Consider the following 27,393-nt stretch of genomic DNA (forward strand, 5'->3'; position numbering starts at 1 on the left):
ATCCCGAGCCGAGCGCTACCGATGCGCCATCTGTTAGGCAAGAGCAGAGGCCGCAGCGCACCGCCTCCCGAGTCCTCCTATTGGAGTGCCATTTGGAGACGGAGCCTCCCTCGCTCTTGGTCAGCAAAGTCAAGGATAGTCGCAAACCATAGTGCGTAGTTTTGACGAATATGCTTCATGCTACATTACCAAATTTTTGGCCAGTCGACGTTTCGCTCCGCTCTTATGCGTGAACATTGCTCAGCTCATGAAAAAGGAAAGGAATGTTGCTGCTTTTGTTCTACTCCTAGCACTGAAATAAATCATTAAAAATAATTGTACTGTGTGTTTCTTTTTTTCTTTTTGTAAGTGGTTACTCAGTATACTGCGTAGTTTTGACGATTATGCTTCACGGATGTGTCATTACATTGCCAAATTTTTGGCCAGTTCGACATTTCGCTCTGCTCTTATGCGTGAACATTGTCTCAGCTCATGAAAAAGGAAAGAAATGTTAATGCTTTTGTTCTACTCCTGGCACTGAAATAAATCATTAAAAATAAGTGTACTGTGTGTCTTTTTTTTTTGTAAGTAGTTACCGAAGAAAATAATTGTACTGTGCATGTGTGTGTTTCGTTTTTGTAAGTACAGAAGTACGTAAAAGGGAAAGAAATGTTGCTGATTGTTCTACTTTTTGCACTGAAATAAATCATTTGAAACAATTGTACTGTGTGTGTCTTTTTCTTTTTGTAAGTAGTTATAGAAGAAACTGTTTCGTTTTTGTAAGGATTCCGGGACATTTGATCGAACGTCGTTTGGTCGAAAGCCGTTTGATCGAATGCGGGACATTTGGACGAAAGCCATTTGATCGAACACAGTTTGATCGAAACGGCAGCGGTCATGAAACAGAACACACAGACAACGTGAGAAGATTAAGAAGCAATTCCCCAAGGCCCTGATACCTTCTGCATATTTCCAGCAGATATGTTGGAAAAACGCAGCGAACCACATGTCTCACGATAGCGTGGGGGCGTGGGAAGAGATTGTCCCAGTTTGCGGAGCATTTTACCAAATGAAATGTTTGCGCGTACTTTTAGCAATACGGGGAGGCAGTGTCAGCCACGAGAGTGGAGCTAAACGTCTAATTTTACTTTCAAAGCTCCGGGGAGAAAAAAGGCACATCATCGAATCGCCTTCTGGATGCGAAAAAGTGGATTAGGATGAGGAATCTGTTTATGGGCAAGCGGATTACACAGACTGAAATATTCCTTGGGATAACAGCATTTAGAACTGAAGCTTTCTTTTGTTATTTTCTTCTTTTTTGTTTCATCAACGCTCCAAGTGGACGAATAAAAGAATCGATCAAACGACCGCTGCCGTCTCGATTAAACGGTGTTTGATCAAATTTCTTTCGACCAAATGTCCCGCGTTGGATCAAACAGCTTTCGACCAAACGATGTTCGATCAAATCTCCCGGAACCCTTACAAAAAGGAAACACACACACACAGTACAATTATTTTCTTCCGTAACTACTTACAAAAAGGGAAAAAAAGAAACGGAGCATAAGTATTTCAAAGGATTTAGTTCAGTGTGAGGAGTAGAACAAGCAGCAACATTTCTTTCCTTTTTACATACTTCCGTAACTAATTACAAAAAGAAAGAAAAAGACACACAAACAGTACAATCATATTAAATGATTTATTTCAGTGCGAGGACCAGAACAAAAGCAGCAACATTTCTTTCCTTTTTCATGAGCTGAGACAATGTTCACACGCATAAGGGCGGAGCGAAACGTCGAACTGGACAAAAATTGGGTAATGTAATGACACATCCATGAAGCATAATCGTCAAAACTACGCACTATGGTTTGCTATCGCCGCGTCATCGGAATTTAGGTTACCGGCCAGTCTCAAGGTCAAGGCTCAAAGTTATGGCGACCACACGTGCCCTTACCGAGTGCCAATGTTGCGCCATCTCTTACGTGAGAGTAGAGGCTTCAAGGTCGTAGCTCTACCGGAAGAAGCAGACGACAGCGGCTCACATATCCCGAGCCGAGCGCTACTGATGCGCCATCTGTTAGGCAAGAGCAGAGGCCGCAACGCACCGCCTCCCGAGTCCTCCTATTGGCACGCCATTTGGAGGCGGAGCCTCCCTCGCTCTTGGTCAGCAAAGTCAAGGATAGTCGCGGCTAAGTGGATCGTGGCCATACTGAGCCTGAAGTCTTCTGTGAATTTCAGATGACTTTATGCCTTCACTCACGAGAAACTTCTTGATAATTCGCTGTTTCACGTGCGTGCTCACCTCGTTGTCGGACATCTTGTCCAGCACGTGTCTTCTGTTTTGCACAAACTTTAGACCACCACGTGGTGAACGCGGAGGCCTGGAGCGTGTGAAAATGACAAAAAAGAAGTAGCATGAGCAATTTGTACACTCAGGACACAGGAAGTCCCGGTTTGATTTGAACACCCCTCGTACATTCTTTGCCACTCAGAGGATGGCTGCTCTGAATGTAGTCTTGCATGATACAAATTAATGTGAACACAAAATGAATATTGGTAGTTGAACCCTGAACATGGCAGTACACAAAACAGAAACCAATCAATTAATTTTGGATACAATCTATTGACGAGATATGATACAAGGGTCCTTTTTTTACAGATGCTGTGAGTGCTCCTCTTCAGCCTGAGCAGCCACGACAGCCACAGTGGACGCATTCAACAATTTTCCCCTGAAAATACATTTGATAAACATCAGCAAACCATAAGAGATTGTAAACTTTTCACATAGTAGCAAGCGAGGCTAGTGTAAGTTTCATCTCTTCTTTTGCAATCTCTGTAGAATTTTCATAGCAAAATTTGGCAATGGGTATTTCAATGCATGTGCTCATTCCATGATTTAAAAAATTGAATTTCATTTTGAATTGAAGTTCAATGAGGATTTTCTTCCATTCTGCTATCCCACTTTTTCTCAAAAGCCCGGATGGCAACACAGGGCAGTGCCAGATCTGGCCATCAGACAGAGTGTTACTTGCACCCATGCTTGTTTTAGGGTCAAGCCGAGTAAAACCCATTTTTAGCCCCCGATTTTCATCATCATCACTTTGGATAAAATACGAAAAACCCCACATGCAAATTCAGCCACCAATATGAGGAATCCGTGAATGGTATGAAAATGCATTCAGCAGTATTGCTTGCGTTCATCTGAAATGTGAGAAACACTTTTGCCTGCTTTTCCACCCAATATTGGCAGATTTTACCCTCTTTTACAGCTCTTTATATAAAACTCCATCTCCTCCATCATACATCAAAGAGGTAAAAACGTGAACAGTTAAGGGAACCACACACAAAGAAGCCCACATTCTCTTCCTCTTCACTATTTTGTCCACAAACCAGAACAAGGTCATTGCGAGCCACATGCGTGTTTGAGACCCCTGCTCTATGGTATACAGGGTGTACCAGCTAAATGAGAACATATTTAAAAATATATACAGTCAACCCTCGATTTATGAACGCCCTCGGTTCCCCGAAAAATCGTTCATAAATCGATGGATTCATAAATCGAAAATTCAGTTAACTGAGTACTATCGAGCAAATGGAACAGTATATCCAAGTTGGGATTGTGTTTATAATGCCATATATTGTGTAATTTTGCTTCTGACCATGCCTTCTGCTGTATCAATCTCACAAAGAACAGACGTTAGTGCATTCACACTTTGTTTATTATGCAATACATACTAAATAGTTTAATTTTGCTTTGGACCATGCCTTCCGCTGTGTCAATCTTGGAAAGAAGAGATGTCACCACATTCGCACTGGACTGGTCTTGGATTTCCTCCGGGATTTTTAACCTCCGTTTATTAATCTCCGGGTGACAGCGACCACCTTATTGATCAACTGAGGTCAGGAACACTTGGTCGCACCTTGTGTGACCCCGGAAAACCCGTTTGTTGTTCCGATTTCGAGGGGTTAAGAACCAAGGGTGCAATACCTGGAAAACGTTTTGTCCGTTCAGGCGTCATTCATAAGACCACGGAATTATCCCTTTGAAGGTTTCTGTTGACCTCTGAACGATCCGTTCATAAATTGAGGGTAAAAACGCTGGGCAACTCTTAGTTGGTTCCCAGAAATTCTGTTCATTATTCGAAGGTTCATAAAACGAGGGAAAAATGAATGGAAAAAGTTTGGTTCCCCGTGCTCGTGTTCATAAAACGAGGGAATTCATAAATCGAAGGTTCATAAATCAAGGGTTGACTGTATATCACTTTTTTTGAGGTGATATCAATTGAAAATAGCACATGCTGAAGGGTACTCCTTACAAGGGCATTAGCAAACTCCTAAGGCAATGTTTTAATTAACTTTCAATAAGTAACTTTTTAATTATAAAAGCTATGAAGTTGTCCAAATGAGAACATCTGATCCCTTTGGTACCTGATACAGGAGCCGTTTTCAAAACAAAAATCCGTTTAATAGATCTTCCACAAAAATTGGTGAAAAACACAATCTTTTTCATTATTTTGTTGACTGCGCATCCCGTCTTTCCCTCACCCCAATGTGAGAGAGTGAAGGAGCACAGTGCCACCTCATGCGTCAAAGATGAGCTTTAACTTGCGGAACCAAAACAAAAACAAATGTGACTCTATCGGAACATCCCTTATCTTGGGTTGCATTTTCTGTTTTCTTTAAACCTTTTTCCAGGACGCAAGAGGCGATAGTGTGCTCTTTCACCTTCTCACATTGGGGGTGAAGGAAAGATGCATCTCCGAAGATGCGCAATGAACAAAATAAAGAAAATAATGGTGTCCCCTCACCAATTTTTTGCAGACAATCTATTGAACGGATTTTTGTTCTGAAAACGGCTCCAGTATCAGGTGACCAAAGCGATCAGATGTTCTTATTGGAACAACTTCGTAGCTTTTATCTAAAAAGTTAATTATTGAGCACAGAAGTCATTTTAACAGCCTGTTTTCTTCCTATAAAACTGTAACTAGGCCAGTAAGATGCACCATGCTAAGTAATTCACACCACAGAGTTATAATTATCGCAGAAACTGAATTTAAAGTACGCTGCAAAACACGACCGTGCGCAACGGCGGTGAAGAGCAGCATGTGAACGTAGTGCACTACGTTCACATAATCCCCTCCACACTCTAACAAAGCAGCCATTCGCTCCGGCCGTAAAAACCCGTACGGACCCTTTCTTCCCTCCGGGCTGTTGACCCACAATTCGCATGAACCTTTAAACACGTCACACCTAACCCTTTTAAATACCATGCCAATGATGAGGACGGTGCCCAGAAGAAGAACAGTCTCTGTTCGAAATATCGGCGGCTTCTGTCCTGAGGCAACTCCCTTCCTACATCTCTACCGGTTCGCTGGATTTCTACCCATCTACACATTATACAGGGTATTTCATTTAACTCTTTCCTTACCGCCACAAAAATGGCAATTTTTGGGTGGTTTGAGAAATATACTTTTTGTGGCTGATAGTATCACTTCAAAATATGTTGCTATACTATAGGAAAATATAGCAAAATGATTGCCCTATCAAATGATGCAAGTTTCAAAAATAAAGCTATCCATGTATTTCCAAAATTAATTTTTGAAGACACAAAAATTCATTCAAAACAGCAGAAACCTTATGAAGATACGCATGGGTAATTCCATTTTACGAGGGGCGTTCAAGTCAAACCGGGACTTTCTGTCTCCTGATTGTACAAATGGCTCCCGCTACTTCTTTTTTATCATTTTCACACGCGACAGGCCTCCGCGTTCAACACGTAGCGATCCAAAGTTTATGCAAAACAGAAGACACGTGCTAGACAAGATGGCCGACAACGAGGTGAGCACGCACATCGAACAGCGAACTGTCATGAAGTTTCTCGTGAATGAAGGCGTAAAGTCATCTGAAATTCACAGAAGACTTCAGGCTCAGTATGGCCAAATACACTTAGCCGCAGCAAAGCGTTTGAGTGGTGCAAACGGTTCCGAGATGGCCGTACATCAGTGCAGGACGATCCCGGCCGGGGCGGCCCAGAGCCCAGTGTCAGAGTTCCTGAGAACATCCAACTTGTGGAGCACCTGATCCTCAAGGACCGACGGATAACATGTCTCGAACTGGCTCGAAAGACTGACCTTTCCGTGGGAACGTTGAACACTATCATTCATGAACACATCCAGTTTCAGAAAGCCGGGCCTCATCACCAAAGGAGTCCTCCTCCTCCAGGACAATGCACGCCCGCATAGCGCGCATCTCACGACACGCACGTTACAGGAACTTGGCTGGGAGTTGCTGCCACATCCTCCTTACAGTCCAGACCTCGCCCCCAGCGATTTCCATCTCTTCGCACCACTGAAGGCGTTCCTTGTGGGCCGCCACTTCAGCTGCGACGACGAGGTCAAGAATGCGGTCCGATCAGGGCTGCTATGCGTCAGTAAGGATTTCTACGCTGCTAGCATCCAAGCCCTCGTGAAACGCTGGGACAAGTGCATTAGTGCAGCTGGAGATTACGTTGAAAAATAAAACTAATTTCTCGCCTGTAAGTTCATTTTACTTTTGCGAAAAATGAAAAGTCCCGGTTTGATTTGAACGCCCCTCGTATATGGACCAGGGTTCACCAATGACTTTTTTTGATTTCAGTGAAAAAAATATATGTCGGAAACGGCCTTAAGTGAACCTGAAAGCAGGTGACCAGAGCTTCCTACGATCAACCAGTCCACAGAGAAGGGGTAAGGTGATGCAGTCTTTGCGAGGTGATTTTTTCTTGCGACTTTGCAGCCTTACTGACGCTATTTCGTTCACGTCGCAAGCCTCATAGCTGGCACACATAATGTCTGGGCACTCTGGTATGCCTGTACGTAGTTGAAACAGTCACACTTTAAAGGGACGCTAAGGAAAAAATGCCGAAATCACCAGATACAGCAAAAGTTGCACATATTTTAGCACTCATAGCTCCTCGAAATGAAATACATTTTAAACTTACAATCTTTCCTCACTATCGAAAATGTGTCATGAGACCTCTCAAAATTTCCTGAGAGGTCTGAGAGGACCTTTCAAGAAACCTTGAAATCAAGAAATCTTGAAAGGTCTGATAGGACCTTTCAGGCAGCACAGAGGGATCTGAGAGGACCTTTTAGAGAAAATCTGGAAGACGTTGTAGAATCATTCATGTAGCCCTGAGGGGTTTGGGGGGATCTCTCAGACAGCTTTGCGACAGTGCGTCGTGCGACACCTCCCAGAACAAGGTGCTACATGTTTTCCGCGCCGCGGAACATGCTACCTTGTCCCCTTTGGAAAATAGTTCGCAAGGTTTCATATGTTTGTGCATTATTCCTCCAAGGAACACGTGCCGTGATAACCTTGTATTGCCGTTCCCCCTTGAAGCTACTGTTCTTGCAATTATTTTGCATCTTCTTGCATTATTGCACTGCACGTAAGTGGAAGCGTTTTGGCCAGTCACCAGCGGTTCAATGAGTCTGTTTTGAAACGTTGAAGTGTGAGGACGTCGGCCGCGGATCTCAAGTAATTTGCGTTTTGTCTTCGGGATTCTAACTGTGAGGTATGTAGACGATGTCTCAAATATGCTTTTGTGAGTGACAGGCATTCCTGTTCACTTTACGCTTTTACCACTGTTCGCAGACACGCATTATGAGCGCTGATATGAAGATTACCAACCACGTTACGTTACCAACAGCACTTTGTGCCAAACGGTATGTTATATATTTCGATGCCTACACACTGACTTCCACTGACATTTTGAAATTGTATTTCTTACAGATGAATCTCGTACAAAGTGACAGGTGGTGAGAACTCAATCTCGCCAGTTAGTTGGCATCTTACGCAAGCAAGGGAAACTAGACTGTGCATCGTTAGTCCCTAAGTATACATAACAGACGAACTTGATCACCGAGAAGCAGAGTTCCTCAAGAATATTTTTCATCGCCGCTGTACGGACATTGTGAATATGTGTCCCATGAGCTCACGCTTTGTGGAATACGACAGTATGTGTTGATGATGACTTGTATGCTTTCGTAGACATGTAAGTGCTAAATCTAGTTTCTGTTGCTGCTATTTACAGTTTCGTGTAGTTTCTTGCGAGCGATCCTTCAACAGATATTAGATATTCACAATTCTGCAAGACATTTGAAATAACTGTTAGATAATCTGATAGCAGTGCGCATGCCTTGAGTGTATCTGTACAATCGAAGGAACTCAATATATGTGGAGTTTTGTGACATGTACTTGCCTGTATCTATCTCTGGTGTATCATAGCACTGTAGATTGTACCGCTCCGACGACAGGTGCAGCGTAGACAGCGAAACTGAACATTGATGTTCCAATGTCAGATCTGGGCATTAGCTTCTGAGAGGTCCTGAGAGGTCCACCAGCCTGAGAGGCCCTCTCAGGCTGAGAGGACCTCTCAGTCCCATAATACATTAGACCTGAGGGGTCTTTTCACTAGGGCTCTATCATTCAATATATAGAGCACCATTCTACCCCGTTTCGTTGCCGAAAGAGATGCTAGTGAAGGTGGGTGAGTGCAGAAAATTGCCTGTGTTTGGTATGGCATACCCCAGCCGCTGCTATACTTATACCAATAATTTTGCGGTTACTGAAGGGCCAACGTATCCCCTAAATGCAGCTGCAAAAATATGTTGCACTGTTTTAGTAGGGTTAACGCAGCAAATTTTTCTCTGTGCCCAGTTCTCGTTGTTGCGGCCTTGCACTCCGACACCACTTTCGAGTGGCACGCCATCGCGCTTTTCCCATTTCACAGGGCCTTCGGTCTCCCTCATGTAGCACTGATTCCCGCCCCTGGCACTTATTTGTGGACATGTCCACGTCGGCATTCTTATTTAAATGCAACCCTTTTATATGCCGCTGTGAGAGCAACAGATGGCGTCTGTCTATTATGCCGCAGCGAGTGAGAGTGAAATACTGACCTGCAAGATGTAGCTGAGTACATCAATAACTTTTGTAACAGTTTTGTCAATACTGCACAAGGTGTGCGCTTTTTTAAGAATTCTGTAGTGGGAAGTGCTACCAAGTGGCTTATTGCTGGAGGTGCCATCTTTATTACAGCCGCAAAAAGAAGTAACAAAAAACGGTCCAGCTACATTGCATAGGTAGCATATGCATCCCCTGAGAAAGCCGGCTCTTTGTCTGGCTAACTTCTCTTTTTTTTTTTTAATAAACATATACCACCCTGAGCTCAGACATTATTTGGTCGATTAGACAGGATTTGGTCATTAAGAGGAAGGTTGCACCACGCCAGACCAGGTTGTCGTTAGAATGCGTCCCTCTTTCTTTTTTGTGTGTTACAAATAGATGTCACGATAATTTCCATCGCTGAAAGGCATGCTACCTATGCAATGTAGGACTGTTTTTTGTTGCTTCTTTTTGCGGCTGTAATAAAGGCGGCACCTCCAACAATGAGCCACTTGGTAGTGCCTCCCACTACAGAATAAAAAAATATAAATAAAAAACGTACACCTTGTGCAGTACTGACAAAACTGTTGCAAAAGTTGTTGCTATACTCAGCTACATATCGCGGGCCAGTATTCCACTCTCAGTCGCTGCAGCATAATAGACAGACGCCATCTGCTGGTCTCGCAACGGCATATCCGCATATATAAGGGTAGCACGTAAGTAAGAATGCCGACGTGGACAAGTCCACAAATAAGTGCCAGCGGCAGGAATCAGTGCAATATGAGGGAGACCGAGGGCCCTGTGAAATGGGAAACGCGCGATGGCGTGCCACTCAGAAGTGGTGTCGGAGTGCAAGGCCGCAACGACGAGACCTGGGCACAGAGACAAATTCGCTGCGTTCACGCTACTAAAATAGTGCAACATATTTTTGCAGTTGCATTTAGGGATATGTTGGCGATTCAATAACCGTAAAATTATTGGTATAGGTACTGCAGCAGCTGGGGCATGCCATATCAAATATCAGCAATTTTCTGCTTTCACCTAATTTTACTGACATCTCTTTTGGCAACGAAACAGGGTAGAATGGTGTTCTATATATTGAATGATAGAGGAAAGATTGCACATTAAAAATATACTTCATTAGCGGATATCTGACCTGCCGTCGAGGTGCTCCGAGTGCTAAAATATGTGCAATTTTTGCCATATCTACTGATTTCTGCAATTTTTTCTTAACCGTCCCTTTAAGGAGTGACCGTTTGAACTCCGTACAGGCATACCAGAGTAGAGCACTGCACGGGCCGACTTTTACGGGCCCGACCCGGCCCGGCCGCATTGAAAAATGGCCCGGCCCGACCTGGGCACGGACCTTCATATTTTTATGCGGCCCGGCCCGGTGACCCAGTGACTAGAGCCCGGCCCGGCCCGGCGTCTAAGCAAATAGAACCCGGCCCGGCCCGGTGACCCGGCGAGTAGATCCCGGCCTAGTATTTCCAGCCGCGACGTACGCGTTTCTGGCGATTATCAAACAAATTTATAAGTAAATTTATAAGGAGAGAAGACAAACATACAAGTGATGGCGGTTTAACACCGTAACCGCGCGAGACCAAATTAAATCCAGAACGCACGGGGCATTATCGTTACACTGTCAAGATTTTGCGGAGATAGAGCATGCCGTCGACAAACTGCTTCTCCCAGTCCCTATCCCTCTCACCAAGCTTTGCCAAAGTGATTGTGAAATATGTGAGGAGTGAGGAGCCATGTAAAGTGGCTTGGAGAATGTTCTAGAGGGTCGAATCATATGCATAATGCAGTACCCTTTGCTTGTCTTTGCAAAATATGCACAGGAATGACGCAAGCGCATGATGATATGAACTAATGCATCTCCAATGTGTGGAATTAGCTGCGTGGCCCGGCCGGGCCTGACTCTCGGGAACATATTTGTCGGCCCGGGCCCGGCTCGGCCCGTGGTGCTGGCGTAGTTTGTCGGCCCGGGCTCGGCCCGGCCCGGAGCACACAGCCAATAACAAGCCCAGCCCGGCCCGCGGGCTGGGTCGGGCCCGGGCCCGTGCAGTGCTCTATACCAGAGTACCCAGACTTTACGTGTGCCAGCTATGAGGGTTGTGATGCGAACGAAATGGCATCAGTAAGGCGGCAAAGTCGCGACAAAAAATTACCTCATGAAGACGGTGCCCCCATACCCCATCTCCATCTGTGGACTGGTTGATCGTAGGAAGCTCTGGTCACCTGCTTTCAGCTTCACTGAAGATCATTTCCAACATATATTTTCTTCACTGAAATCAAAGAAATGTCATCAGCGGGCCTTTGTTGGTTTAAAATTGAATTACCCGCCTGTATCTGGATCTACAAGTTCTAGGATATACAAAATGTGGCAAATTTTGTTAGAAATAATATATGCAAATATGAACACTCTGGACCAAGATGTTCATGAATTGTGGAAAATAATGTCAACACTCATGTTGTTTACGTGACTGAGTGACAGAGTTCATAATTTTTGCAGAAAACATTAGTTTCTTGCTCAACTTCCCCATTCTTGTACCACATTTTGCTATTTCATCACTTTTCAACTCCTCCCAGTTAGTTTTGACACACAAAGACTAGCAATAGTGCAAGTTATACATACGCACACATTCAGGAGAAAAGTCTAACACCTTCAGAGTTGACATTCCCATTATAATAAACAAAATCAAATGTGAGTATTGCACATTTGCGAAAGAGATACTTCATGGGAATGCGAAGCCGCGACCAAGATAAAATATCAACACCGCCTCCTTGGCACGAAGTCAGCCTTATAAGACACCACCAAGAAGAAAAGCTAAAAGTGTAAATGAAACTCATTCTGTAGTGTTTATAGTATAAACCAAATGTCACCACTTAACCATACTATCTGCTTTGGAGGCCGAGTAGCTATGCTTAAAAACTGTCTATCGCTTGTGATCGACGCTCTATGGGTGCGGTAGGGAAAGAGTTAAGTTGAACCCCACCACTGAAAAAAAAAAAGACGATGCATCGCATAGGAACGTAAGTCTGCATAATGTTACCAGCCCTGCAAGATAGTCGAAATAATTTTGTTTCCTAATTAACTAATTAATTAATTAAAATTCCTTAACTTTATAATTATTAGGATTAGATAAAAGTGTTCAATAGTAAAGTTGTGGACGCTGACATGAGGTGACGAACGCTTTTTGTTTCCTGCGTCCAAAAAATGTGTGTGAACTTCCAAAAATACCCTGTGACCACTTTGCTTTGGAGACCCCTTTGTTCCAACTGTTGGTGCAGTTGTACATGGTATGGATGAAGGCTGGCTTTCTCCGAACAGTTGACAATGGTATTACAGTCTCCTTGCTCGCCTCACGCAGCCTCAGCGTTTGGGTTTGCAGCTATAAATGCTGGTACGTCGGTAGAAACAGTATCCAACAGTGTCTTTCACCTGTGGCGTTTCTTCATCAACTTTCCGATTTTTTTTAAGTTCTGGTAGTGCCGCAGTATTGTCGCAGGGCTTGATCTCGTACCTGTATTCCAGCTATGAAATACATTCAGCACTTCTGTATTCTTATTTTTCGTTGCTCTGTGTTGCATCTAAAGCCAGTACCATGTCCGCTTTCTGTTCACTGGAGTATGACATTACTTATTAGTTCTATTCAGCTACATTGCCTGTTCAACAAGCAATAGTTGTATCGAAATAGAGGACAATACAAGCGACCCACAACAGCAGGATGCTCAATGTGCAAGCTGTGCTGTTAAGAGATAATTTTGCTGTTTCGCTTATGTTCCTCCCTTTCACAAAAAAAGAAAAAACGAGAAACGGTCTGTACAGTCATTCGTGTGTAGATTTCAGGTGTGCAATTCTGATATCTTAAAAGCAGTTGGCTGAGATCATTTGTTGCAGCGAGTGCGGGTAAGCAAACTTGAACCCGCACCCGCACAGTACCCGTGCGTGTGTGACCTGCAACCTCCAGAATTTAATATGGGCGACCCGCACCCACAGTGCTGTCTCTATACCCGCATTGGGACCCGCAGGGGGAAGTGAGCGGTATACACGCGCTTGGCCGCCAGCTCAAACCCGTTTTCTTGTTCACCCTCTGGGTGATGAAGATGACGATGCGGGCACAATACACCAGCCTTACCACAAATCAATGGATGCGTTCCTTCTGTTCATTATTGACATCGGTGTTGGGGATTGAATATCCGACTGAATTACAATTTCCTGGAAACTCTGAGTGTTGGCTACATGTCTCGGACAGCTTCAGTCGTATGCCAATAAAACTGCAATGCAACAGAGAACCATATATGTCTGCATCAAAAATTGAACTCACCCGCCAACACTTGCCTGTTGCAGTGTGGCACATTGATTTATACGGCCAACGACATAGGGCACTGCTGAGCTCGCGTGTGACTAGGGTTGCCACCTTTCGTAGTGAAAAACACCGGCTGAGGGAGAGGAGGTGGAATAGAGGTGGAAGCGGAAAGCCTCGCCGGAAAGGGTAAATGGGTGAGGGGTGGATGAGCACACACAGAGACAGAGAGATAATAAGAGGAAAGGTACTTTCCTGTGTGTGGCTGGATCATTGATGTTAGAAATTGCTATAAACATGAACGGTACACTGGATCGTATTGGAGCAACCGGATTGGACTGTAATTTACTTTGAAAAAACGCATCGATGCACACAAACCCTTCTTTGCAGGAGGAGATCTCATGATGGTTGTATACGGCCTAAGTTCTATCTGGCTTGCCACAACCACTGATCTTGTCCCCTCCGAACACAATCATTAATAACAATGACAATAATAATAATAATGAATAACTAAGAAAACGACTGGTGACCGTGGAGTTGGGTCTGTGCTCCAGATTTATTCAAGCTGTAGTGGCATGTTGAGGCGAAAACCTTGCAAAAGCCCTTATGAAAGGTCTTGAGCCACAAATACCGGCAAAACGCTGCCGGTATCACCTTCCTACCGGCAACCGGCAGAGCGAGCAAATAACCGGCCGTGCCGGTATAATACCGGCCTGGTGGCAACCCTACGTGTGACAGAGAGGGATCACTCAGTTGGCCATGGAGTGCAGGTAATGCGGGTATACCCGCGGTCGCATTGCGGGTACACCCGCATTTTACCCGCTACCGCCAGCGATCACGAATTGCTACCCGCAATTCGTGACGATGTGCAGGTAACTGCGGGCACCCGCACCTGCACTCAGCTCTAATCACTTGTCCATGAAATGGGTGCCAGAGACCAGATTGATGAGACCCAGCTTTCGCGTGAAAGGAAGTGGGATTTTTGGAAGTCTGTGCACATTTGTTGGACACTAGATAAAAATAATGCATAACAGTAAAGAATGTAAATGTATCCACTGGCATTTGTCACCCCAAGTCAGCATCCACAACTCCACTATTGAACACTTTCATCTAATCCTAATAATTAAGGTTCCGGGTTTTACGCAATTCCGCGAATATTGCAGAATACGGAATTCAATGAGGAATCCTTCGTTTGGCACGGAATTTCATAAAATCCCATATTTTTAGGGGTGCGCGGATATTCGGGTTCTTGAATTGGAATCAAATATCAATCACTCCAAGTATTTCATTCGCGAATCGAACGGCCAATATTCAGATTTATGAATATGCGACTATTCGTAGAATATGGACATCACCACCCGAAAGTGGGCTTCACCTGACGCTTCCCTACATAAGGTGAAGCCTTTAAGAAATTGCACATGCTGCAGGACCAACACGGACAGATTGTAGTTTAGCTTATGATAACGTTATCCCAAGTTTATTGTGCATACTCCGCCTCAGGAAGGGGCAACGTCCCTCCAGTGCGCAATTTAGTGGTGGTAGTGGGGGATTTTGATTTGATGTTTGGGAGTTTGCCTCTTACTCTTAAATAATGCCTACAGCCTAGAAACAAAAAAGTTCTCCTAAAGATGTAACTTGTACAGGGCTATGTATTGTAGGCTGCTTCATATAATCTTCCTATAAACTGTGTAGATGCCAAAAGATCTTTGACCAGGTATAAAATGATTGTAGGCGACAGATGGCGCCCTTTGTCAGAGAACACAAGATATCATGGATGTAATGCTGAGCTACAACAGTACTTCAAATCTGTAATTTTATAAAATGTGTTTTGTCCCCACATTACCCAAGAAAATAAAGTGTTTCCCATTTCAAGCAGCCACTGACTGCTTGCCGCAGAAAATCACAGAATCTACAAGCCGGTGCCGCAGAATTTCGAATTCGCTGCAGCAGAAAACAAGGGGCCTTACTAATAATTAAAAAGTTGAAAAATTAATTATAATTAATTAATTGATTAGTAAACAAAAATATACTGAATATCTTGCAAGGCTTATAACATTATGCAGGCTGTCTCATTCTAGTGTGATGAGACTTTTTTTTATTCGAAGGTGGAGTTCAACTTAAATTAAACACCCTGTATATTGCACACTAGAGTACTGAGAAAAAGAATTATTTTCCTACATGTGATATTTGGCAAAATACATACTCTGATAAGCTCTGACATCAGAGCTCCCACCATTCCCATTAGCAGTTGTAAGCACGTGACTTCTCTCTCGCTTCCTGACCGATGGAGGAGTCTGCTACGACGCCATAGTCGCGTGAGTTTCTGTATTCGTGGTGCTGGATTTCCAGAGTTGTATGTAACTCGTTACCCAGTAACCAGTTACTTTTTTTGGTAACAAAGTAACGACCTAGTTACTTTTCTAAAAATTGTAACTAATAACGTATTCAGTTACAAAAATCGGTAACTCGTTACTCACGTTACTCGTTTCTTTCCTACGTTTACGCTCAGCTTCAACATGGACAACATGGTCAATTACTATGTGGAAATTCCCGAGATTCAGTACACTTCTAACACAATGTGACGTGACCTGGATGTTCAGCTCCTGGCAGTCTCTGGTCGACAGTCGTTCTTTTGCTGAGTCCTAAGGTGACCAGCATGACAAATGCCGCAACACTTTCCGGTCGTGTCATTCATCATGAAAGCGTTCTTGGGAAAAGACCCTGGATTTATTTTCTTTGTATGTGGGTGGGTGTTATCTCCCAGCTGCTGCCAATAGATATACAAGAGCAACTAAACTAGCCCAAATTTGAATCCTGAGATGGCATTGTCCGTCTCTGGATTCACAGTGTTGTTGTAAAGTGTGTTCACCTGGCTTGGACGACGAGATCCCAGATTTATTATATGCAGCTCGTGCATGTCTTTAGCCTAGCAGCGTATCCCGGGAAGAAACCTCCCACCTCCACACTTGTGGGCTCCAGTGAGGACCACTTGAGAACATAAGATGGCACAGATGATAATCACATCAGTGTGACATGGGTTGGACGAGATGTACAGGGTGAAGGCGGCAAAAGGTGACAGGAATGTAGTAGTTTAGTGTGTTCCTTGTTTTCTCAAACCAAAATGGCTGAGTACATCCCACACATCGTATTCGAATTTCAAGAAACGTGCTCAGGTAAGAGTCTTCAATATTTTTCTTAGCTGTTTCAGTTACCGTGTTGAGGATTATACGTTAAACGCACTGCTTTTCACTGATCAATCGAATTCCTGGTGGAGCCAATGCCGTGTAGAGAGGAGATAGCCCAAGAACTTTGGCTGATTTGATGGTTCACAATGGGGGGGATATGTTTATTAAAAAGAAAGGTTAGACATGCAAAGACCCAGCTGATACAACAGCATAGAGATGTTGGTGTAGCGTTTATCAGTTCACATAAACGCACAATTGCGCAGACGTCGTGTAACCTTCTAACAATGACACAAAAATAGGGGAATAAAGGCAGCTGTTGCAATCGAAATAAAAAGGAAAAAAAGAAAGGAAAATCAGGCTCACTACTAATCAGGCCCATTCTATTTACAATACATGCATCAAATAAAGACGGCTGTATATGATGCAGCCATGCCTTTCCACAGCAATTTTTGGGTCTTGCCACAGAGGCTCTCTCAAGGAAACGCACCAAAAATAGCCGATGCCCATTTTGAGTTCTAGCTATTCTTTAAAGTAAATTCCATGTAAATTGTCGGACTAAATAAAGCACGTGTCCATTTTGATTTTGGCGTGGTTGTGGGCAGGGAAGGGTAACGGTAATGGTAACAGAAACGGTATATTAACGAAATTGGAGATGATAACGATAACGGAAACACATACCACGGTCCTCCATTACCGGAAACAGAAACGGAAACGAATTTATCGTCCGGTATTGAATTCGGGTAATGGCTATTCCTGTTGTGCGATGACATTTGAGTGACTTTTCATTGTTTGCTTTTGTATTTTGATGACTCCATTCCCTGTAATGCTCTAAATACTACACGAGAGCATGGGAAGAAAGCGCAAATTGGATCTCGAGGATGCATCCCTCACTTACCACGCCCCAGTCCTCATAGCTTCATGACCAGGGTGTCGAACCGAAACGTTTTTCGTTCCGGTTCTATCATAAACGGTCCGGTACCGGTTCTGCTCCGGAGCAAAAAAATAACGATTCATACCGGTTTTAACCGGTTCAGCTTCTGGTGGACATATTCACTCCAAGAAAAAAAATCAATGTTGCAAAATGTAAACCCGTTTATTCCGCATACATAGTATTTAATATTAATAGGCAGCTGAGAAATTGATATGCTCCTGGTTCCTGTAGGTGACTGTCTGTTCAAATAGGCTTTCACCTCCCTTGAAGCGCATGATACAGACGGACTTGTTTGTCGTGATGCCGTACGTAAAGTACTTTCTTGCAGGGTTGGTGCGATCGTGTTCCATCCGAATGCCTGTTGTTGCTTCCTCGCCAGCAAGTACTACCCGCACGAGTACGACGCAAATCGAGGAACACCTTCACTCACAAACGCGCTTGACGGCTTCGTTTTCTTTACTTCGTGTCCTATCCACAAAAGAGGCGCCACTTCGCACGCGCTTGCCTCGCGGATACGTAAATGTGTTCAACTTCGCTGCTCTCAAACAAAGGACACGTTGCGCGACATTACCGATAGAGAAGCCGTTTCGCAGCCCCCTTGGGTCGCTGTTTAGTTGAGGAGAGTTTCTGCAGATGAAATTAAAACGAACGCTACGGCACTTTGGTAGAGAGTCACAACCGGTCACATGTACCTCTATGTCAATGTGCGCGAACGATAAAACGTTACAGCCTAAGAGCCTAAGGGTCATAGTACTCGCAGTACAAACCGGCAAAGTTTTTGCTTGGACCGAAAACCATTCAATGAATTTTTCGGTTTCACTCCTGAGCAAAAAAAAACGTATACGGTTTCGATTCGGTTCCGGTTCGCACCAAATAGCGTTTTTTTTTTTCGGTTCTCGGTTCCGGTTTTCGATTCGCTCCGACACCCTGTCCATGCCATCAACACACGACAATACTCCACCATATGCACGAGGATGCCAGCCTATGAATTTTAGTTACTTATCTTTAGTTACTTTTTTTCTTTTCACTGCGGCCATGGCAGTATTATTTACTATTGAGAGCGTCCGCATATGAATGCGACATTGGATGAAAGTTACGCCTGTCTTGAGTTCGTGGAATCTGAGTGACTGAAGACTGAAAACATGTTCCTACATACATATATTTTTTTTATCCTGCAACATGTGCGCATCCCAACGACGTAAAATTACTTGTGTAGTGTGTACGCGTGACACCGAAGCAGCACTTGGGCAAAACAGGGTGCTGATAGAGCCGGACGGGCTGTCCTCCCGCAGCTCTGTAGCAACCATTCCATTACCGGAAACAGTAACGGAAACGAAATTGAAAGGCCGGTATCAGAAACGGATAACGGAAACGAAAATATAGCAGTAACGAAAATGGAAACAGTAACCAAAATACGTCAGTTATCCTTCCCTGGTTGTGGCTCTGTAGCAGCATGGTAACGTAACAGTAACTTTCAGAGTAACGCGTTCCTTTTGCTGCTTTTGTAACGGGTAGCGTATTTAGTTCCTTTTTTTCGTGGTAACGAGTAATGGTATTTAGTTCCTCTTTTTGGTAATGTGTACAAGTCTGCGGATTTCTATGTGTGTATTACCCCTTCGCTGTTAAACTTGTAACGCAGGTTCACATCACTGGAAATAATTGCATTTTATATATATCAGGAATAACTTGAAATGAAGCGTCACAACCCGCTTAAACGAGAAATAAAGTAGTATCTAACATGGCCAAAAAGCCATCTTGTAAAGCAGTACATGAGAAGCATTCTCATAAAATATTTCTGACCAAAGTTGTTTCCCTGCAGCACTATTTCATCTTCAAAATTGTTGCCGCAGCGAGAGGTTGGAACGCTCGAACTGCAGACCACACCCCTCAAGTGTGATGTCTGCGAGAAAGAGCAGTCAGACCCGTTGGTAAAAAAAAAAATCTACTACAAGCATGGCGAGCTATACCTTGTTGACTGCTATTCATTATGTCACGTTTTCCAAAAAACGAAGGGTATATGCTGCCCGACAAGACTGTAACACGATCAGTAGAATAATTTTTGTTGCTTCCATGCAATCCTTCGTTGCATGCCTCTCTGTCGTATTCGCGAATTCCCAGTCACGGCAAAGTCTGTTTGATCTGTCATGTCCCCACATCAGCTAAGTGTGTGGCCGTACAGCACAGCAGTGATGCAGCACGGAGTTTGGGTTTGCATGAATGAGAAAGGCAACACATGACTGTCGTTTACACAACGTTCTACCACAGTCCCTTGATAGCTTCCCGGTCACGCAGCTTCTCCGTAACTCTATGGGGAAGCTTTACCCAGGGACCGGAGCGCCTGCGTGGCGGCGCTGCCATCGAATCCCGGGAGGAAAACGCCTGCGTCTCCCATTGCAGTACACGTGTTTTGGCTGTTGTCGCGTGATAACTATGTGTTAGCAGCATGCCAGAAACATGCTGTGTTACGAAATGTCGCTCTGGGTATTGGGGGCTGGCAACGTATCTATACAGTCGAACCTCGTTAAAACGAAGTCGGTTACAGCTAATTTTCGGTTATTACGAAATTTTTTCTTTACTTGGTTGGCCATGCTTTGGTTCTATGGGGATTTTTTTTCTACAACGAAGTAATCTCCTCTATTTTCACCGCATCTTCGGTTATTGCGAAGTTTTTGCCCCGGAATTTCTTATCGCGGAATGACTTATCCACGGAGATTAGCGACGCCGCGTACGTGTCACCAATGAGACGAATGATCTCAATGAGCGATCGCGTCCTGGCCTGGCGGTCCGCCAGCATTCTCTCGCTTCCTCCTCGCCACATCTCCACCTCCGCGCCTAGTCCTCCTCCACCCACGTGACCACGCGTAACGTGATTCATTCCCTTCTGGCAGTGTGGACAACGTGGGTGCACTTTCGGCTGGTACGCCATATCTCGCAAACGGAAAGTGTTGTCTTTAGAAATGAAAATGTGATTGAGACGTTGTTTGATTGATTGAGGCGTGGAACGACGTCGCGCACACCACAATCCGAAACTGCTTTGTGAAGGGAGGGTTCGCGGCCATCGCGGAGGAAGTTGACACGGAGGCGACATCGGTAACAAACGAGGCAGGCACCAAGTGGAAGCGTCTGCAAATGGTGAAGCAGGTGCGATTTTGTGTCGGCCGACGACGAGCTCGTGGTGGCAGCTGAGCTATCAGACAGTGACATAATCGCTGCCGTCACCGCGCAAAGCATGATAGGTTGGAGCTGACGCAATCAGTGATGACAACTGCTGTGACAGCAAAAACGAAGGCACGGAAAACTCTCGCGTCACCAGTGCAAAGGCGCTTAGCATGGTGCGAACAATAAAGGACTTTGTAACATCCGACGGCGTCAGAAGCACATGTTTGCAACGGACTTCGTTGTCTCGATAAGGTGAGCGACATCGTCATGCGCAATGCTATCGCGACGAGGCAACAAGTGACTACAGATTTTTTCAAATAAATATGCTTTTTTGAGTGCTCATTTTGTGTTGTAGCCTCACTGTATTATACCACAACGTGGTGTACACACTTGTTAGCAGCTTAGTGGCAATCTCCTACAATTTCTGGAGGTATTCTTTTAGTACGAATTTCGGATACAACGAACAAATTCGCGGTTCCCGTGAGACTTCGCTATAACGAGGTTCGACTGTATTCGCATCTCCTGCGGATCTTGACAAGCGTGAGAAGTGCCATTGCTCACATTGAAGGTGGGCGGTTCGGTTTTGACTCTCCTCACACACGTGTCTGCGAGAAGCACTTTGACCACAGCGACGTCGTGTGGCACGACAAATTCGTCATCAACGGCGAGAAAGTGCTGAACAAGCGTGGAATGCCAAAGCTTCGAGAAGATGCAGTGCCGCGCGTATTCGACGGCTGCTCGTCGTATCTGAACACGCCGAAACCGCGAAGCCATTCCGTCAGACAACGAGCCCAGGGAAACGACCCGTAGAAAGAAAGCATGCGCCATCGGCACCAACAACAAACTCAGTGCTTTTATAGATGCAATCGTAAAGAAAATTGCTCAAGCAACTGGGGCTCTCGAGCTGGTTTGGCTCAGAGGGATGTTAACTGGTGCAATAATCGTGATCAACCGATCGCGTCAAATACTAAGCGGTCATGTAACAGTCTGCGATAAACTGTAGAACGTCCTCTACGTGCTAAATAAAGTATGCATTATTAAAGTTGTTTAGCATGGCAGGCTAAAAATGCCGCTCGAGATTGATTCACGCAAGCATGTTGGAGCACACGATGGTTCCTTTCAGTCTCGGAAAAGAAATGAGGCCGACACGATATGACTAAAACAAGAGATGAACGACAAGGACACAGCGGCTATATTTCGTGACATGTCTGACTCAGTCCACATCCTTTTACTGGAGACCGGTGTTAGTATTGCGATTGGCCGATCGCGTGAATTAGTACGCCATCATGGGCGCAGTAACCGTCTGCGAATAACTGTAGAAGGTCCTCTACGCGCTGAAGTACGGATCACTTTACTGCCAGGCACTACGCACATAAACGGCACCAGAATCTCCGGTTGAGGGTTTGAAGATAGGAGACTCGTGACAATACATCCGTGCAACTTGAAGCGATCGGCAGCAGCTTTCCGCATAAAATAAAGTCGAATAGAAAAAGATTATTCGCGTTATAGCTGCTGCAACGTAGCAGGAAGCCATCGCAACAAATAATTTTCCTGCAGGATGTTTGGAAAAGTGCAAATACAACACTGCATCTGGCGTTCCCATGACTGGCCTGAGCGGGAGCTTCTACCGGGTTCCGATCGTGGCGCTGCCACACGGCTCCCGTTGTCCCTTGGCTAACTTTTCGATGGAGCTGCATGACCAGAAAGCTATCAAGGGACCGTGGTTCTACCAAACAAGCCAGGAAGAAGCAAGAGGCTTGCCTGTATAAAACATCAGGATACAAGCCTGATAAAAACTGTCGAACTGCACCATTCGGCCAACTGCTTTTAAAATATCAGAATTGCAGTCTGCACTTCAATGAAGGTGATTATCATTATTGTCATGCGTCAACCAAGGAACAGCATCAGATATCTGCTAGCTCTGTTGGCATGGCGACACAGCTGCCACAGAAACACCTTCCGTGTTCCAACTGCATTCCTCTGTTGTAAGTGGAAATCACTTCTTTGCTTGCCATGAAAATGGCAGATCCGGCACAGGTGAGAAGTCCTGCATTTGGTCACATTGGGCCACAGAAAACTGCTTATGATCTTCCTTAAGCTTGTGATAAAAGAATGAGTGTCCCAAGTGAATGTTCGACTCACATGTCGATGTCCAAACCAGCTGTCACACCCCGGTGGCGTCACTGAAGACATTCCTGAACAGTCCAACTCCATAGAGCCGCGCACCATCAGGAAGAACTGAGTATTGCTGTACAACAGACAGCTAGATTCGTGCTGCGCTACTCCACCTTCCCGTGGTATCAGCGCTCCCGAAAAGTAAAGGGCGTTGGTGGCCTTTAATTCTTCATTTTGGACATCACGTAACCGAATAATGTCTATGAGGTGGTAGCAGGTGCTCCGACCTGAGCAGTGTTGCTCACCGATGGTGGCCGACATCACTTCTATCATGCGATCCCAGATTCAAAGAGCAGCATCCCTCCCACACACATCACATAATGATGCGCGTCCTAGCGCTCATCACGTGTCTCTCATGAAGGTGATGAGGGTGTTTTGCACAACAGAGATTCGGGGGGCTGTACTGATTGTGCAAGAACGATTTTAGGGTGCCTAAGATTCATTTACCGACCAAGAACAGGAAGTTGCCTGCATCTAGACTGCTCCTTTAATGCACTTTGTTTGATATTTTGTTCTTTACTCAAAGTACTTTTGCAGCATGATACTTTGTGCATCATTCAATGGTATCCAATAAGGTTGGCTGCGCTCTTCAGACACATCCTAGCTGAATATATAGACTATTTACCTCTTCCAACTTTCCTTTGGGGACTCTGCAAATGCAGTTGGTGCCAAAGTTTGTATCTCTTGTCTGAATGCACCGTAGGCAACAGAGGTTTTCATATCCCTGCTTTTTCCATTTGGCCATCAGGTTTTTATCAGCCAGGCCCTCTTTGATGCAATACTCGTAGAGCTCTGCAAAATAAATGCACACTTGAAACTACAGATTTAGATTTCTAGAAAGCTACATAACTCTAATGATGAAAGCTCTAGCCCAACCTTCAAAGATGTTACTATTTGTTGATGAAAGAGGATGAAAGGAGGAAGTCACTGAAAAGGTTATACAGCTGTAGGACTCGAACCCACGTTTTCTGGATTACTGGCCTCTGAACATTAATTTCTGCCATGTTCAACTAGTTGTTGAGATGCACAGGAAGTATAATTACACTATGTCCATCTTGATACCTTGTTGCATTTCATGTAATTGGCCACATCTCGATTTTTATACCAAATGCGGAAGATTACAACAAGAGATCGGGAAGTTACCCGACAAAAGGAACTCGTTACCAGTAAAGTTACTGTGCAAAAAAATGTAACCAAGTTACTAACAAAATTGCAAGTAATGAAAATGAACTTGAAGTTCCTAAAGAACCTGAGGTTGAAGACCGGCAAAGACATGCAGGTTACTTCAAAGAATGTGTACACCAGAGTACAATATGTGTGTGTCTCTGCTACAATTCAGTTGAGAAAGATACGTAATGAACAAATAACAGGCCAGACAGCAGGGAGAAGGCACTATGTGTCTGCTCATGCACTTGTACTAACTTCATCGGATGTTTTCTAAAAGACACTGACATCGTCATCGACACAGCTGATACAAGGTACATCTAAATTGGTAGCGAAAACAAGCGAAAATACCAAATCAGACCCATCGGCAAGGCCACCAGCAAGAGGCGCGAGCGATCCTGGGTGTTGACAGTAGAGGTACGGTTGTAAACAGAAAAACTTTACAACATGGGCGTGGCCTGTGTGTGTACTAATAGGTTATTCATAATTTCAATGTAGAAAAAACTTTCTGTTGCTCCGCTCGTGCATATATACAAAATCATCTACCATCCGAGTATATTTCCGTGTCCTGCTCCCTTTGCGCATGTGTCACAGTGGGCGTGTTTACGGTGTTTATCTGTGCATCTCTGTGTCCGTGCCGTGCATGGTGCCGTGTGTCCGTGCATTGTAATACTGAGTTGGTACACTTTTTGGGTTAAACAGGAAACGACGTTCACATCTCGGAGCTCTAGACCAAGGACCACTTGTGTGAACAGAAAAATACAATGCATCCCCTGTTGCTGCCCCCGCAAAAAAAAATTTCGTCATGGGACAAGCGGCCATGATAGCGTGAGTGCTAGCAGGAATCAACTGTGCACCAATGATGCCACGTTTCGTTGCAATTTACCTATAATAGTCACTCACTGAATAAATGCAAACGTCTAATCGCTACGTGCACGTGTAGCTCTAGGAGAGAAATTGAACTTAAGTGAACCTTCCTAATTTCTGTAGTTGTCATCACGATGCCCTTAAGTCTGGAATTGTATAAATCTGTAATAACCCAAGCAAACCGTGGCCAATGGCCAGAGGTTGGCAGGGGAGTGGCGGGCCTTTGGCCAACAGGTTCTTTGGCCAACAAAATAAAATTTGAGGTTGGCCAAAGTTTGGCACACCAAAGTTTGGGAAATGGTTGGATGCCATCTATGGTATAAACACGTTGGCCAGATTTCTGCCAATGTATTAAATGCAATGTGAAGTTTTTTAAGGTGGTTTCAAAGGTTTCACGCATCGCGAGGAAGGCACTTGCTGTGGTTGGCAAAGAATGTCGACATTCAGTGAAAAATATAAAATTAAATAAAATTCAGAAATACAGAGCAATGTCCAACACTGGGCAATGGCCATTGATTGGCAAGCGTGTGGCAAATGTGTGGCAGCAGGTTGCTTAGCCAACAAAGCAACTTTTTCGATATATCAACCTTTTGCTAGCCAATGATTCGCAAAAGCTTGGCAACCATGTATGGTACGCATACCTTGGCCAAACTCATACCAAACCCCTAAAATAAATCTATTGGAGATAAAGCACCTGGTCAGCAGTTACTAAGATTCACTTGAAAGCAGGTGTTTCCAACGTTCGCGTGTTGCTTTCTGTGCAAAGTATTTACGTGTAACACTTTTCAAGCAACCGAGTAAACGATCTGGTTTTACAGCTCCGCTCAGGTAATCACATTAGAGACGATAGTCTGAATTACAAACACAGTATTTCACATGAGAGCATGTCAGGAAAGTTGTTCGCTATACTAGACTCTTTGCTGATGCACAGGCTAATTGCAAAGACGTATCCTCGTCACCGTTACAACCGTTTTACGCCCCAGTATACACTTGCTGAACGTGCCCCCCACACTTTGTATTTCAGTACACGTTTCAACCAGCTCGCTAATTGTGGCCATGTAGGATGCTGAGGTACCTACCCCTCACCCCTGGTGCCCATGTGAGGCAGGTGGGGTATACAGCACTCACGCTGGCCACACAGTTAACGACGGGTGCCACAGGCACGTAAATGCTTGTAGTCTGCTATTCACCTGGCTTCCCACGTCAAGGAATGTAAATGGCGCAAAAATAACAATGAAAAAGAAACCCGTATTTTGCATGTGCATCCAAACCTGGGGAAGCTGCCTAGCCATTTTTTCTGGGGAAGACATTTGGGCATTTGTTGGTCAACCAAATACTTGCCAAATGTTTGGCCCTTTTGGCAAAAGGAACAAATCCCATTATCAAACTCTCTGGATTAGCTTAGGCCATTTATAGCAACTTTGGCTAGCCAAACTCAGCCCAACATTAACCCACATCTGGTATGCTCCTTGGGCAGACCTGTGTTTGGGTACACATTGGCCAACCAAATCTTTGGCCAAGGAACCAATCCCACACTGGTCCCATACTCTTTGGCCAAACTTGGAAAGTGTTTGGCCAGTTTGGCTAGCCATGCTTTCGCCAATGTTGGGCCATATTTGGCACGTTGCTTGGGAACTCTATGTATTTCGAATTCATATGTTTAATTAAACCTGATGCGATTTATTTTTCTGTATTCTCGTCTGGTGTAGTTGCTTGGGTGAGGGAAAGGGTATACAACGCAAACACAGTGCGCGAATGTAAACGTGCCATGGCTAATTATGCACTACTTATTATTCATAGTGGTGACGTCATCCCTGACGTCATTTATTTACAATGGTAGTAGTCCGCTCAATGGATGGATGGCGCTGACCGTCTCTATCATGGCGTCATTCTGAAGACACAGGGGCCTATGGGAGTTGCGCTACCTGTTTAGATACACCTTGGCTGATATATGTGCTTGGCATCTGTTGCACCCACAATGAAATGCTCACACGGAATCGCAGTAGCTGACGATTACGTCCCTGAAAGTTCTGACAGATCACACAAAGTTCCCACAAAGCAGTGCTTCTTCGCCTGTTCACAAACAACACAACTACTGTGTCAGTCAGTTCTAAAAGTTTGAGCTCTCGCTTCAATAGCGGAGTAATTTTTTTGAACGTGCACAGGCACAATGGCTTGTATCCCTAGCCGTGCAATACATCCAGATATATATACACAATCTAGCTTGTAACGGATAGAAAAAGGAATCACTAACCCTTGCTGATTGCCTTGCGTTTATGAAAAAGATCGAAGACATATCTGGACCTTTGGTGGTGAATCTTAAAGATGGGCCAGAGGGATTCTACCTTTCGCTTTCCTTCGTGTGTTTCAGTTTCACCTGTACGTAAGATTTGGGAAAGAAAATAGAAAACTGCTACCACTCATAACACGAAACAACAAGCGGGGCGAGCGCGCCTGATGATACCTACATTCACGCATCTTTTGATCCAATTCCTCTAAGGTTGGTTCAATCAATTCCCATCCTTCTGGTGGTGGTTTCTTGCTGCGACGAACTTTGCCCATTGCTAAATCCCGAGACAAGAAGCTGTTGCAGCAACAGTGACGGTACACCCAACGCTATTGTCGGGGCTGTACGGGGGAGGCGCTAGATCCTGAGGGGTATCATTCGTTGTGTTCGTACGCCTCGGCGGCGGTGGCT

The 27,393-nt window shown here is 44.6% G+C and overlaps 2 protein-coding genes across 5 annotated transcripts in view; both read right to left on the minus strand.

Annotated features, from left to right (window-relative positions):
• The window catches only part of LOC135391477 (transmembrane protein 94-like), a 587,105-nt gene that overhangs the window by 372,364 nt on the left and 187,348 nt on the right, over nt 1-27,393 (minus strand). The gene's annotated exons all lie outside the window — the stretch shown is intronic.
• LOC135391475 (protein BUD31 homolog) lies at nt 2,580-27,356 on the minus strand. 2 transcript variants are annotated; one of them, XM_064621738.1, is made up of 5 exons: nt 27,164-27,356; nt 26,950-27,072; nt 23,290-23,456; nt 16,084-16,202; nt 2,580-2,705 (listed from the first exon to the last, which is right to left on the minus strand). In XM_064621738.1, the coding sequence occupies exons 1-4, from the start codon at nt 27,255-27,257 to the stop codon at nt 16,113-16,115; spliced, it is 474 nt and encodes a 157-aa protein (XP_064477808.1). In that variant the 5' UTR covers nt 27,258-27,356; the 3' UTR covers nt 2,580-2,705; nt 16,084-16,112. The 2 variants fall into 2 exon arrangements, with proteins under 2 accessions (XP_064477808.1, XP_064477809.1); XM_064621739.1 differs by lacking the exon at nt 16,084-16,202 and having other exon boundaries at nt 27,164-27,352.

Source organism: Ornithodoros turicata, chromosome 4, assembly GCF_037126465.1.
Source record: "Ornithodoros turicata isolate Travis chromosome 4, ASM3712646v1, whole genome shotgun sequence".
Taxonomy (NCBI): Eukaryota; Metazoa; Arthropoda; class Arachnida; order Ixodida; family Argasidae; genus Ornithodoros; species Ornithodoros turicata.

What these genes read in the sequence shown, in the direction of transcription:
- LOC135391475 (XM_064621738.1), bottom strand. Translation starts at nt 27,257, where the DNA reads ATGGGCAAAGTTCGTCGCAGCAAGAAACCACCACCAGAAGGATGGGAA. An exon ending in GGATCAAAAGATGCGTGAAT is followed by an intron (nt 27,073 to 27,163) that starts GTAGGTATCATC and finishes TCTTACGTACAG; the next exon opens with GTGAAACTGAAACACACGAA. An exon ending in CCAAAGGAAAGTTGGAAGAG is followed by an intron (nt 16,203 to 23,289) that starts GTAAATAGTCTA and finishes TATGTTCTCAAG; the next exon opens with TGGTCCTCACTGGAGCCCAC.